The sequence below is a fragment of the Oryzias melastigma genome, linkage group LG7 (assembly GCF_002922805.2).
Source record: "Oryzias melastigma strain HK-1 linkage group LG7, ASM292280v2, whole genome shotgun sequence".
NCBI lineage: Eukaryota > Metazoa > Chordata > Actinopteri > Beloniformes > Adrianichthyidae > Oryzias > Oryzias melastigma.
The window spans coordinates 18,224,569-18,239,330 of record NC_050518.1 but is presented as its reverse complement, the minus strand read 5'-3'; the positions used below and the strand labels follow the sequence as shown (position 1 = coordinate 18,239,330).

General features: G+C 37.6%; 2 protein-coding genes across 2 annotated transcripts in view; one reads left to right on the top strand and one right to left on the bottom strand.

The window, feature by feature from the left end:
* Positions 1 to 5,582, top strand: part of dazap2 (DAZ associated protein 2) — a 7,724-nt gene extending 2,142 nt beyond the window's left edge. Inside the window, exons 2-4 of the mRNA XM_024293221.1 lie at positions 2,549 to 2,667; positions 2,751 to 2,999; positions 3,073 to 5,582. Of these exons, the coding sequence (XP_024148989.1) occupies positions 2,549 to 2,667; positions 2,751 to 2,999; positions 3,073 to 3,201 (497 nt within the window). The 3' untranslated portion in view covers positions 3,202 to 5,582. The remainder of the gene's footprint in view (positions 1 to 2,548; positions 2,668 to 2,750; positions 3,000 to 3,072) is intronic.
* Positions 5,583 to 9,295: 3,713 nt separating this feature from the next.
* LOC112159740 (cell adhesion molecule 1) lies at positions 9,296 to 13,301 on the bottom strand. The gene is made up of 6 exons (XM_024293993.2): positions 13,083 to 13,301; positions 12,674 to 12,706; positions 10,461 to 10,514; positions 10,317 to 10,379; positions 10,142 to 10,189; positions 9,296 to 10,065 (listed from the first exon to the last, which is right to left on the bottom strand). The coding sequence occupies exons 2-6, from the start codon at positions 12,681 to 12,683 to the stop codon at positions 9,896 to 9,898; spliced, it is 345 nt and encodes a 114-aa protein (XP_024149761.1). The 5' UTR covers positions 12,684 to 12,706; positions 13,083 to 13,301; the 3' UTR covers positions 9,296 to 9,895.
* Positions 13,302 to 14,762: the final 1,461 nt, after the last annotated feature.

Sequence of the window (14,762 nt, the reverse complement as noted above, 5' to 3'; positions counted from 1 at the left end):
TAATCTAGTATAGAATGAGAATTTTTAACTTGCCTGAAGCTGTATATATATATACATATACATAGAGAGAGAGAGAGGTTCATACTATGTAATAGAACTGTCATAATTAACGCATAATGGCTTAAAGGCCTTTATTGAAAAGCATGTTTTTATTAAAAAATGTAGTTTTGTCTGAAAAGCATCAATTGTCTGTGTATTTAAATGAATCTTGTTCCGGAGACGATATAAATTTAGCCCAGTTTTTTTGTCTTGAGTGTGAAGTCTTTGCAACATTTATTCTTAGTGTTTTTTTTTTTTTACTGATAGGTCTAAAACGTATCTACTTGTATCAGTTGGTGCTCAAATATTTAAGGTATTTCCCCAAACTAGTAAATCAGCATTTTGGTCTCTGGCATCCCAGGTTAAAGCATAATCATGACAAGTTTCTATAGTGAATCGTTCAGACGCAAGAATCTCTTCATTCATAGAATTAATTCAATAGATCATTCAGTGTTTTCTTTATGTTCTGAGTAGTTTGACTGGTGAGTCCCACCAGATGGAGTTGAGTCGACCAGCGAAACTCAGTTTGCACATTGATCTCTGTTCCAACTCCCATCTATGGTCCTGAGCTCTGGATATTGACCCGAAGAATGAGACCATGAAAGCAAGCAGCCGGATTTAGCTTCTTCTGAAGGGTGGCTGAGCTTGTTCCTGAAGAGAGGAGGAGTTCTGCCATCAAAGAGAGGAGGAAAGTAAAGCAAATGTCCCCGCTCTTCAGAGTAGCCAGTGGTTTAGTAATAGTTTAATGTTGTTCACATGTCTCCCCCCGTGCAGAGCTGGATCTCATTGTTTAGATTACGTCTCAGCTAGACCGTAAAAGCTCCAGTCCTTCACGGAAAGGCAGTAAAAACGTAGATGGGTGGAGCCTCTGGATTTCACCATAAAACCTATTTCATGGGGGGGATGATCACAAGGATCATTCTTTTGTTCCTTAACGACCTCAGAAAAACAAAAAAAAGTTGAGTTTTCAGGAAAAATTTGTCAAATCTACAAGAATCCCAATCTTTCCTTCTGTTCGCACCAATATGGACTCTTCCATTCTTGCAACAACTCACAGCTCGTGTTAGTGCTAGACTTTTCCTCCTGCTCGACTGCAGCAGATTCTTCTGTGTTGTGTTGTCTGGCATCTTAGAAATACAAGCTCACAACTTGTAGATTGACGAATTTGTCCTAATTTGTTAGTATTTGTTCATCTATTATAGAGTTTTGATTTTTTTAAATAGTTGATACAAAAAATATTGAGAAGTATGAGGGGTTCAAGTAGAAAAAATTTTAAACATGAGGATTTTACAATTCAAAAGTAGGATCATTTATGAGGATTTTCTGTTAGAATAATATTAAAAATCAGGAATCCAATGGTATTATTTTTTCATTATCAGGTCAAACTTCAATTGTTTGTCACAGTTTTATTTACAGAACAACAACAGAAAGCTAAAAACTCAGAAAAGTCATTTTTTATTATTAGCCAATAAGCAAGTAAGAATGAAAGAAAAACCTTTTAGTTGGCTTATTGAAAGCATGGTGTAAATGTAAACATACAGGTTTGCAGTAGGGATGCAGCCATGTTTGTATAAATTCTGTAGGCTTTTTCTTTAGGTGAATCCATTGACTGTATATGAGAACTGGACTAGTGACTCCTCCCACCTGGCCTTCTAAACAGGAAGAACCCTCTGGCTTCAAAAGGCCAAAATCCCATAGACTTCAATAGAAAAATACACAGTTATTACTCAGTTATTGTATTTGTCAGAATATCCATTCTTGCTCCAATACTTTTTTTTAGCATGTTCTTGCTAATCATCTTTTTTCTGTAGTAAAAGTTATACAAGTTATAAACTGACCACTCAGAATAAAGTATATGGTCTCACGTGGAACGTTTTGACAGATTCTCCCAAGCCTGCTTTCAAGTGGTAGGGGTGTGGCCTTCCCACAAGCTCACTCCTGATTGGTGAGAGTGGTTGTCATAGAAATGTTGACTAGTTTCAACATGGTAGCATCCATATTGCAAAAAGAAAAAAGGCAACTTATTTGACTTAATTTGGTTGGAGCCAAAAGTAAGTCATTTTCTATGGATGATGTCACACTCACTCGGTCCAGTTCTCATATACGGTCAATGGGGGAATCATTGAATTAATAGGAAGTTTTGCTTTCATTTTCATGCTTTTTTTTCATGGTTTTTCAGTATAAAGCACCTGCAAAAAACAATTCAAGTTTCAAAGCTCGTAACTTTATCATAGTTTGATGTTATTAAGAAGAACCTAGAAATTAAATCACTAAGCTGTAGCTGGTTTAATTAATTTGTTTTATTCTATTTTTTTTAGCGTATTTTAATTCTATGAAATGTCTCGAGTGTGTTTGTAACTTTTGCCTCTTGACCTGGACTCCATTGAAAAAGCAATCAGTGGATCACAATGGGATTTTTTCCGGGTTAAATGAATAAATAACTTCTATAAGTTGAATAAACAAACTACTTTTTCTGTGACTGTAACAGGTTGAAATGCTGTTTTTGTAGGTTCATATCCACAGCAGGCTGTGTATCCTCAGCAGAGCTCTGCACCCGTGTACCCCCCTGCTATGCAAATGTCTCCTCAGGCACCCCCCTATACAGACACGCCACCTGCGTACTCTGAGGTAACCCAACTTTGGATGAGCTACACATTTCACCATTGAAAACCTGTTGTTACTTTATTAAAAACATGTTGTCTTTCTTGCAGATATACCAGCCCAGGTATGTGCTTCCACCTCAGGTGCCTGGTCAGGTGCCTCAGATGTCTTCTCCTTACCCTGGCGCTCAGGTGTATATGCCCATGCAGCCGCACATGCAGGTTGGACCTGTGGGCCAGAATGTCCCTATGGCTTACTATCCCATGGGAACAGTGTACCCCCCTGGATCAACAGTAATGGTGGAAGGTGGCTTCGATGCTGGTGCTCGCTTCTCAGCTGGCAGTAGCGTTTCCATCCCAGTGAGTACTCCGGCGCCGCCGACAAGTTTTCAAACCGTCCCTCATAACTCATTTCCTTTTACCCCCCCATCAGCCACCACCTCCAGGGCACCCCCCCAACGCAGCTCAGCTGGCCGCCATGCAGGGCGCCAACGTTGTCATGACACAGCGCAAGAACAACTTCTTCATGGGCGGATCCAGTGGGGGGTATACCATCTGGTAACAGCAACTCCCTCGTGGTTTATGCCTAAAAAAAAAAACCATACCCGCCCCCTCCACCCCCCCCAATGATACCCCTGTTACTCCCCCATCCCATACGCCTCCTTCTTTAGGCTGCTTGGCCATGCCACAATACTGATATCACCTAACGGAATGTAATATTTTAGAGCCCTTGTGAAAGGTACAGTACTCCACTTCTGACTTGGAAATGAGACGATTAAAAAAAAAAACGACAACAACCGCCTGGAGAAAACCCATCCCATAATCCTCCATTGAAATCGAACCTTTTTCGGTCACTCCATATTGGAATTCTACCAGGCGTTCTGCGTATCTGCTCAAGTGACCCGCTTTTCTTTCTTATGATCCAATGTTACAAATTAAATGGAGACGTCCTTGTAATCCTGTGAAAGTACATAGTTGAAATGTGGAAATATCATACTTGCATTACTATAGTTTAGCTGCTTTATGGTGAAAGTGAAATGCAAAAGTTACAAAGTTGCAGTTAGTTAAAAAGAAACCTTGTCTTTTTTGAAAATCTTTAGTGTAGTTAGATGTGTAATACTTCCTTGTAAATATTCTTCTGATGATCAAGAGATGAAACATCTCAACTGTTGAGATGGGGAAGACGACAACAACAACAAAAAAAAAACAACAAACGGCATCCTGGATGCATTTAGCTAGCATCGTATTGTCTTTTGCACAAAAATACCCTTATCAAATCAAATTTGTTGCACAGGGAACAATCTGATAGATCGTTCTATTGAAATTGCTTGTAAATGAAAAAAATACAATTAAATATAAAAAAAATAATAATAATTTGATGCAATATCTTAAGTGGTTTACTGTACCTTGTTGGGCAACTTGTAGATGAACATAGTCAAGTGCCAAAGAGCACTGGGGTTAGCCCTGAACCGAAGCAACGTAACTTCAGTAACCTTAAAGGAAAGAAATTTAAAGTCAATCCAAAAAGATAAATTGTAAAGGAGGGTGGTTGGTGTAACATTTTTAGCTTTTTATGTATCCAGTTTCTATTTCAGTCGGATACCCAGTTTGTTAACTAAGTATCATAAAGATTTTAAAATGTTTTTTTCCTGTTTCCACGTGGTGTAAACGTAGTACCACCTTTTTTTCATGTACTTAGTCACCTTATGGGTTTTTTTGTCGCATGATTTCATAAATATTGGCTTTTTGACTGCTTGTCGTCATGATTTTGACACAAATGTATTTGAAAGTCAAAACCAAGGAGAGGGTTGTACCAAAGATCTGGTATCTTCAAGTGCATTTTAGTTGAATCGTACATGTTAAGCAATCATATCCACGGTCACTCCCGTCTCCGTGTCGGTCTCATGCATTTATGAGTTGCTGCATACTTTGCACCTTTTTTTTTGCTTTTGTTTTTATCTGAGATGCACTGCTAAGCAAAACGGAGAAGCTGCAGACATGGGGCTATTCTCTTAAAAACTCTTGTTTTCAGGTGTTCTTAAAGAAAGCTGTGACATTTTTCCAACACGTGTAGACTTTGACGTACATCCAGCTCAGTTTTCTTTTCTATATTTGTCATATGCTTTTTGTTTAATGAGCTAAAAGTGGGAGCATACCTTTTTCGAAATAAAAGCTACATATGACTGTCAGCATGTCATTTCTTTCTAATTCTCTGAAATATATCTTCATCTGGAAACCGTTTAAAAGTAGATTCCATCATCTAACATTTGTAAATATCAGGGGTTTGCTTCATTATTTTTTGTGGGTGTCGTGTGTGTGACTGGGTATCCGACATAAAACGTCAAGTTTTACCAGCTGTGGCTTCCGTAAAGAAAGGACACACTTTAGGTGTTATTTTTGCTCCAATGAAACATTTCCATGAGTTTTCTTCGTTCATTCAATTTCAGTGAAATCCGACCACGTGACTGAAATATCGCCGCGACGTCTGAAAACACACTCAAGTATCCATTCATTCCCAACGCCGGCGAAGCCACAGCTGCCAAAACTTCCAAACTTGAAATGTTTTCTGTGTCTCTGCTCTCTTTGTACGGCAGTGTTACGGCGGCTTTACTCATGTAAAGTACCGTAAACTACTACCCGGTAGATGCTATGCCAACCACAGCCAGCAAATGAAACACTCTTTTGTTGAAGGATTATGGACATTCATAGTTCAGGGATTCTCTTTACAATATTTTGTAAAAATAGATGTATGTGCTAAAGTGACCAGACTCACTTTGGTACACATTCTATCTTTTAAGATTACTAAAGGAGATGAGTGTCACTACAGTTTGCTGAGACATGTCAAAGATGGAATACTTTGAAAAAGGTGCACTTAACTTTTTTATACTAAACTTAAAATTTAAAATGTAAGTTTAGAATAAAGGTTATTTTGGAAATTTCAAATGTGGCATCTTGGTCTGTTAATTTACACGTGTAACTGTTTTCCTTTTCTTCTTGGTGGGACTGCATACCTTTGGTTTTTGTTTATGATCAGTGATTTTGTTTATAAAGGCTGGACTGAATCACAGATAAATGATTGTTTCAAGTCTTATTTGAATTAAATAGTGGAAGGATTTATCAACTCGATATTTTATCTCAAAATAAAAATAAACAAGGGAAATATTGAGGGACTGAAAGGAACCAAATGAAATATTTTAACCGCTTAATCTATTCTGATCATCTTTGATCTATTGTTAAAAGCGCTCCAGTGATCTTTTAATTATGATTTCAGCTATTTTTAGTAGGGTTGGGTTGATAAAATTAATTGCTCTGAGGGGATTTCTATAGATCAATAATTGATTCATAAAAGTAGAGATTAATCTAACCTATAAAGCTAAATTCTGCTAGCTTGATGCTAACATATAATGGGATTTCCCACAGGAAGGCTAATGCTAACGCTCGGTCAACATAAACATACATTACCGACTCAATAAACATCTTTATAAACTTACAGGCATTAATTTTTCAAACTCTTTTTATGAAATATTTTTAAAGTAAACATTTGTGGCCTAAAGCACGTTTTTTTTTTTGCTCATACTTTCTTCTGGAATAAAGTGTAATGCTATAGCGTGATCGCCACCTAGTGGCCAAACTGAAACTCCCTCAGGAGAGGCAGAACAATTGTTGTTCTCTGTTTGAGAATCAGTGTAACACTAAATCAAATTGAATTGAGTGGATCAAAAGAATAAAAAAAATTGGAATCAAATCAATTCAGCTTTGGTGAATTGAATCAATTTTATAATTTTTTTTTTTTTTAGCCAAAATCCAAAAACCTGTGTCGTTTTCTAGGACGTTGTTTCTGCAAAGCAGCAGAAGTTTATTCAAAATTCACCTTTGAGTTGTGAGCGGGACTGCTGGCAAGGCGTAAGCCCGCCTCTACTTCCCATCATCCATCTGTTTACACTCTCTTCTGCTAGCTTACAGCCCCTCCCATTCCTAACATTACCGGTAGATCAACAATGGCGAGCAATACTGGAGTTATCCAGCCAGAATGGAAGTTCCACTACCAGTGATGTTCTATAGGTCCTCCTACCTCCTAATAAAAAAAAACATGAACTAAATGTGATCATTTTAGCCATAAATATAATGATTATACATTTACATTGAAACAGGAAGTGGAGGTAAAGCTACTCTGCAACCTGCTTCTCTCGCTTTTGGGAGTTGGAACATTCCAGAGTGGGCGGGGCTTGTTCTAATCTCAAGGCGAGCTCCTCTGTTGCCGAGTAAACTCCCTTTACAGCACATATATTCGAGGGAGGGGCGTTTAACTTTAAAGAACAGACCGTTAAAGTGGAGAGGCGGGAGTCTATGAACAATACGTGGATCTGTCCGCGTGATTCATGTTTACTGTGTCTTTTTCACTGACAAGCCAACAATGAGTCGGAAAAATGATGAAAGCCATCATCTGCTGGTCGTAATCCAGCCTGACTTCTGTCTCTAGTGAGGCTTTTTTATGGCTTTACCTCATTCCTTATCAATCAGATGGAAAAGGTGAGTTTTAAACTTCCTCTGAGTTCATACATTATTACAAAATCTGGATTATTATTGGATTCTCTATTTTCATCTATAACCTATAACAAAAACATAATGGGATTTTTTTAAAGATTCATTTTGAGTTAAATGACATGTATTTAAAGGGGGAAAATCTTTTACAAATAATTAATTCACTTATTAGATTTTTTTAGGTGTCAGTTACGTTTCACATTTATGAACATGACATGGAAGGTTCCCCTGCGTAAACCAGCACATGTTCAGGCCCGTCTTAAGTTTACCAAAGACCATTTGAATGATCCAGAAGAGTCATGGGAGGATGAGACCAAAATAGAACATTTTGGCCTCGATTCCAATCAGCTTGTTTGGAGGAAGAATGGTGAGTTCCTTCCCAACACCACCATCCCTACTGCGTAGCATGGAGGTGGAAGCATCATGCTATGAAGGTGTTTCCAGGCACGAGGCGAGACGACTGCACTGAATTGAAGAGAGGATGGCTGGGGCCATGTACTGTGAGATCATGAGGAGCAACCACAGAACATTGAAGATGGGTCATATATGGGTTGTCCCTGCTAACCTCTGTGTGTTCATTGATAAGGAAGAAAATGACCAAAAAAAAAACTCAATTGGAATTTAGTCATTTTAATAAAAGTTGGATCAGAGTCACACAGAGTATTCTAGATCGTCGCCATGACAGACAAAATGGACTCCACATTTATAGTCCACATGGTGGGCTATGTGTGGCTTCAAGCCAATATTTGTCAGGACGGGAGAAACCCGCCATGGTCTTTAATACCTTAAATGGTCGCCTTCACCAAACCTACGTCTTTAGTGGTCAGTGTCCATGTTCCTGCGCCTGCCCGCAAGGTCATGACTTTTTCAGTGGAAAAATACTGATGAGGTCCATGAAACTCCACTAACTGGCTGCAAGTGGTCTGGAGCTCCATGTGGATTAATGTAACAACGCCTTCATCAATGTGTTAATTCAGAATAGAAACCCATCAGTCCTGGTTGGGTCATCCAACATGACAATGGCCCGAAGCACACAGCCAGGATAACCAAGGAGCTCTGTAAGAAGAATTTTAAAGTTCTGAAGTGGCCTAGCCAGTCTCTAGACCTAAACCCAATAGAAAATCTTTGGAGGGAGCTCAAACTCTGTTTCTCAGCGACAGCCCAGAAACCTGTCAAATCTAGAGAAGATCTGTGTTGGGGAGAGGGCCAAAATCCCTCGTACAGGGTGTGCAAACCTCGAGGAAAAACTACAGCAAACCTTTGACCTGTGTAATCACAAATATTAGCATAGATTTTCTCAGATTTTAAAACACTTATTTGCAGAAGTAGAAATAGTAGAAATACATTATTTTAAAAAAATACAATTTGATTTCCAGATTATTTATAAAAATCTTTCTCACAGTGAACATGGACCTCTTAAGTGGGAGAACTTGCAAAATCACAGGGTGTTGAGTACTTATTAGCCTCAGTTCTGGTGTCAATAGTAAACTAATATAGAAAAAACATATAACTGCATCACTATTTTTTTTATCATAATTCAGCTATTGTAAACATTTAAAAGCGAAATTTTACAAACGAACAGCTCATTGGCCAAAAAAACTTGGCGAATCTCACTGAGTTTTGGTCATTTAGAGACTTGGATATACTGATATTTTAGTGTTAAAGATTGCAGACTGCTGCTGTAAATTAGCAAAAATTTGTTATAGAAACATTAAAATATCTAAAATATTTTTCTGTTCACAGGCAAAAAATATCACCTAAAATGAGCAAATTTCTAATTCAAAACCTTTAGTTTTAACTTTTTCCCACATTTTACAAGTTTATTGGGCGTGTCGTTTCCATGAATGACCCTTCAGTACTTTAATTAGACTAAGTTTAGTGGTCTTATCTGAGTAATGTGAAGCATTAGATGTGCTAAATACATGTTGTGTTAATGCATTTTTTTCATCTACCTGTATTAAAAATCTTTTTTTCTCCCTATTTTTCACTTATCTGGGACTGGATCACCAGGATAGCAGTCGTAGCAAAAGACAAAAGGTTTCTTTTTTTTTTGAGCAGAAAAAAATGTATATATACAATCATTAAAAATACACAACATATGTCTGATCAACAAATTAAACACTTACAAAAACAAGCTTTATTGCCATTAAAGTGTAACTAAGAATATCAATGGTAACATTTTCAGGCAATGGCTTATAAAAAACAAAAAATAAAAATACAACCAGGTGCACAAAAAGCCAGACAAACATTTTTTTTCCTATCCTGCCCTGAAGAGGACATGTGTTTAAACAAGCTTATCACAGAACTGTTAAAATCAAACAGATATAAAGGTTAAAAGCCACACAGTAGTGCCAAAAACATCAACTGGTTTAGGAACAATACTGCTCGTGTGAATAAAACCAGAAACTTCAAATACAGAAGACATAAAAACACAACAGAGTGTCACAGACACACGTATTACATTCTGGCTGCTGTTTGATATATTTCAGATATTGAAAAAAAATCCCAGCACCTGTTTCACACCTGGTTCTGTAGCACCCATTTATGCTTCATCTACTTTCTGTCCATCAAGTCTTACGATTCCTATCTTTGGGTTTGTTTTTACCAACTTAACCGTAACAATTTTCCCTTAAACCACATTACTGAAAAAAACTCTAAAACCTCAAAAGTCCATATTGTTGCTTTCCTTCCCCCTTACAGTCTCCATCCCAGGTTCAGATGAAGTATTCCCTTTTCTCCCCCGCCGTCTGATTGCTGGACTCTTCGGGATCTTCTCCTGGAGCCAGCTCCCCCGTCGTCCAGTAGTTGCCTTTGTTGTGGCACAAATAGCGATACAGCAAGACTCCGAAAACAGCTAGTGTCACGAGGATGACCACTACGACCACTGTTAAAAGAAAAAAAAAAACATTCAGAACACGAGAAAGTAAACAAAAGAAAGCGTCAGGCAGGAAGATATCTACCTCCAATGACGGCAGAGTCTGAACCGGATGGAGCTTCTGTTGTTACCACTGAGGGGAGAACGGAGTTATGAACACAAAGACTTTTGGGAACAGATGACCAGTAAACAAGAAAGACAGCAGTTTGTTATCTAATTTAGAAAGTGCTGTAATGACAAACCTAAAGCATAAAGATTACCTGAAGAGAAGGTGATGTGTGGTTGAGTAGAAACCTGCGTGAAGGGCAGTGAGGTTGTTGGTGCTGAGAACACAAACATCACTGGTCAATGACGATCAAGAACTACTGTAACTAAAACAGATCGGATCAACAGCAAGAGCTTACTTGTAGTCATAGTTTTTCCCACTTCAGAGGAGGTGGACACGTTCCAATTTGTACCTGGAAGATCAGGAAAACGTTACAAACATCACACGCTCTCCAACAGCAGTTTAGGCCTTAACCACAACAGCCCTTACGGGGGGATACAGGCTGTCTGCAGGGGGGATATGGGCAAACTTGTATGGGACACAGAGGTGGCCCAACCAAATATCAAAGTCATAGACCTCTCGGTGAGCCAAAATGTTCATAGACATTTTTTTCTACGGTCGTAGCAAATACTTATACAACAAGGTAAGTAAGGGTCAACCACCAAACCCTGCACACTATGTGAGGACCTTGTCAGTGCTGTTATGGATGGTTGCGGTCCTGCTGCAGACACAAGCTCTTCTGCCGACCTCCCAGACTCCAAACTCAACAAGGTTTCATGCAATAACCCGCCATTTATACAGGAAGTACTAGTAAACAAACTCATTCTGCCGTGATTTTGAATTATATTGACTTCTTTTTCTGCACGACTCATCTTCATACAATAGATAAGCACAGAATTTCCATGAATACTTTTGGCTTATATAGGCTTAACTGTACATATTTGACTGTGTTACACGTATTGTGTAACAAGTAGGGTAGACCAGGGCTGGTTGTCACAATGATGTTTACAAGGTGGTGAAAACAGCGAGTACAGTGGGGAATAGGGTTTTAATTGGAAAATGTACCGGTCGGTAATAGCCCCAATTTCACCAAAAAAGTTCTTCGGGTCGCCCCGGCAAAAATTTGAAGCCAACGAAGTCATTTTAGATATGTGTTGCGTTTAAATCACTGCAATACTAGGTAAAAGTTTGTATTTTCAACTGGGACCATTTTCTCTTCAGTCGTATGTTGGGTAGCATGCCAGCGATCCCATGAGTTTCTGGGATTCTGTGTTACTGATCTGGGGATGAACAGCAACATGAGTTCTTAGGAATGTCCCCCCTAGTGGTTCCATAAATGTAAACAAAAACGAAGGTAGAGAGGATTTCTAGAGAGGAGTCTCAAAAACAAGTTCTATGAGTTCCTATGTTACCCTGAAGGCACCATGACCTATGAGGTCATTTATGTCATTTTAGGTTCATCCCTGAAGCCAAGCCACGAACAAAAGACTGAAACTGAATGAAACCAGATTAAAGGTGTCAGAATAAGGAACTGACTTGATTTGGAAACTGACTAACTAGACAAAAAAACTATAACTTACAAATTAAGGGAATTTTGTACATAAAAAAGACACGTATATGTAAAAAGAAGGACAGAGATAGGTTTAAATGTGGATGTTGGGTGGAATTCAACAAGAGTTGGCTTCTTTCCATGTAGTTTTATTTATTTATTTAAATATTCTCCATTTATCATAGCTGCATACATGTACATATGCGTTTTTAAAACATGTCTAATAAACAAAAGTTCTAAAAATATTTAGAATAAAAAGTAGGAGTTTCAATCTGTTTTTTCTTTTAAAAAAAGAGGATGAATTTAACCTATTTTTGTACTTTTCTATACATTGACACTTATTTTAAATTTTTAACCCCTTTTAAACCCTTCAACAACAAGAAATTAAATAAATACAATTAAAATTATGTTTTATATTGAAGTAATGCACAACAATGTCTGTAAAAAATGTTCTCAAAATATGCTCTATTATTTGGTTGAGAGGACAGTTAAAGAGTTAACAGATATTATGCCTCTAATTGAAAAACAAAAGAAAGTTGGTTTTTTGTGGCTAAAAACTACATAAAGATACCTAAAACTTTTATAAAAATATATTCAAGAGGACTCAATTTACCCCTTTAATAGTCAGATATTGTCCAAAAACACGACTAAAATTACTTGTTTTACTTCTTTAAAGCTGCGTTTCAAAGGTAAAGTTTTTTTAATGCAACAAAATATCCTTAATAAAATACAATTTCACACGTCAGATAGGAAAAAGGGGTATTTTTATAGTGTTTACTTAAAACTAAACAAACATCATGAAGGTCCTACTGCTAAATATCTGGAACTGCAGTATCAGTAGAACTTCCTGTGAGGTGGAAGTTAGCAAGAATGAAATGGGAACTATAGAAATTTAAACTAATTAAAAAAAAACATAGCTAGGTGAACTACTTACAAAAAAAATAGTATAACCTATGGGGGGGGAAAAAACATCAAAAGTCTGTCAAATATCAAGTAAAAAGTGAATTTAAAGATGCACCTACTATTATTCATGGTTGGTGTTTCTACGAGACAACCTGGGAAAAAAAGAAAAACAAGTTGGAAAATAAATGTAAGGGTTTTAAAAGTGTGTCAATGTGTGTCCTTTATTTTAAAGTGACACGCCACAAGTCAACACATTTCCTGTTTTGTTAGCAACACACAATCACACTTTACCAACAAAAAAAACTATTGTTAGTAAACTGGTTAGAGACGTTTTAGGATACTAAGCTAATTTGGTCTAACGTTAGCTAACCTGTTGAAATAAAACGTAATTTAAAAAAAAAACACACAAACACAGTTAATCTTAAACAAAATGCTAACAGCACTTTAACGCAACTCTTTTGTCACACTTTTGAAACCAGAAGCTAATCAATCAAGCATCGCTCCTCCGCAGCTGCCGTTTCGGCTTACCTCTCAACGCACCACAGCAAACTTCCAACGGCTGTTTCCTGACGCAGTTTTTAAGATGAAGCACACTGGCACGCGCTGTTTTCCGCGTGAAATTCAAAGGCCTCGTGACTCTGCGGATAAAATAGAGTCTATAGACGAGTTTTTAAAAGTGATCTTACCCCACGCCACACTCGTGAGTCAAGCACACGGACTCGATTTCCGCCCCTCCCTTTCCTACCCCTCCTTAACAAAGATCGTCTATGTGATAGATCTAAAGAAGTTTCTCCTCTTCACACATGAATTTACACTAATTTCTGCATTAAGCTGACTTTTGAAAACAGCTTGCAAGTTGCAATGATGTTGTACAATTTGTAACTTGACTGATTGTGTTATATGTATATATATTATTCTGATACAAACTTGATATTTCCCTATAGTTGTTTTGTAGAAATGCTTTGGATATGTTGGACATTGTTAAAAAAAAAAAAAAAAGGATAAATAACAATAAATGTGTCAATATCCAATGCTCCTGACCTCAAAACCTGTGCCCTGGAGTGATGAAAAATAAACATCATATCTTCAATTTGAGCACTTAAAATCAATTATCCCACAGTTACACATTTATTCATGTTGAAGAAATCCTAACAAAAAGCTTACAAAGTAAACTGAATCTTGAAAATGGTTCTCTCACACTCTTTTGGACATCGTACACACAATGTCTTCAAACTTCTTCAGTTTTTAGTTAGAAAAGCTTTCAATAGATCCTATGTAATATTCCCTGGTTTGCACATCTGGATTTCCTTGTTTTTAGCTTTACTCTAATGGTCCATGGCTTCTTTGAATGTGTGTGAACATGACATAGTGATGTCTGAGTCAGTGTTGCTAGTTACAAAATGCCGTAAAGTCCCACTTGAATCATTCTTTGATCTATTGTAAAAGTGTTTCCTGTGGTCTTTTAGTTATAATTATAGCCAAAATTAAGAGAATAAAATTTAGAACACAGTTTCTGCAGAGTGGCAGGAGTTCATTTGAAATGTATCTGAGTTGTGGGCAGGACAGTAGTAAGCCTGAGCTGGTTTCCCATAATCCCTTTGTTTACACTCTCTCCCGCTAGATCCTCAAAACCTCAAGCTAACGTTACAGGAGCAAAAACAGAAAAAAAAGGCAAACAACATTGGAGCTATCCAACCGCACAGTTTGGAGCCAGACACCAGCTCAGACGTGTAAAACAAAGACGTACATGAAGTGGCTGCATCAAAATGGAGCGGAGAAGGAAGCTTGTGGCCTGCCGATGTAGGCCTTACAGTGAAGCAAATAAGTGGTCTTCCACTTAGAAATCATGGAGGAAATTTTCATCTTAGATGCATGACTAATATGAAAAACATAATCCATATGACAAACTATAAATTTTATAGAATGTTTTTTATTACAATTGAATTACTTGTGTATCGCCGCAAATAAGTATTTGACCACCTGTCTATCAGCTAGAACAGTCCACCTCCACTCCACTTATTTTCCTGAATTAGAAGCACCTGTTTGAGTTCGTTAGCTGCATAAAGACACCTGTCCACCCCATACAATCAGTGAGAGTTGAAAGGTCTTGTGACACAACCAAAGAGTGGTTGTGTAAGAAGAATATCAAGGTTCTGGAGTGGCCTAGCCAGTCTCAGGACCTCAGCTCAATAGACAATCTTCAGAAGG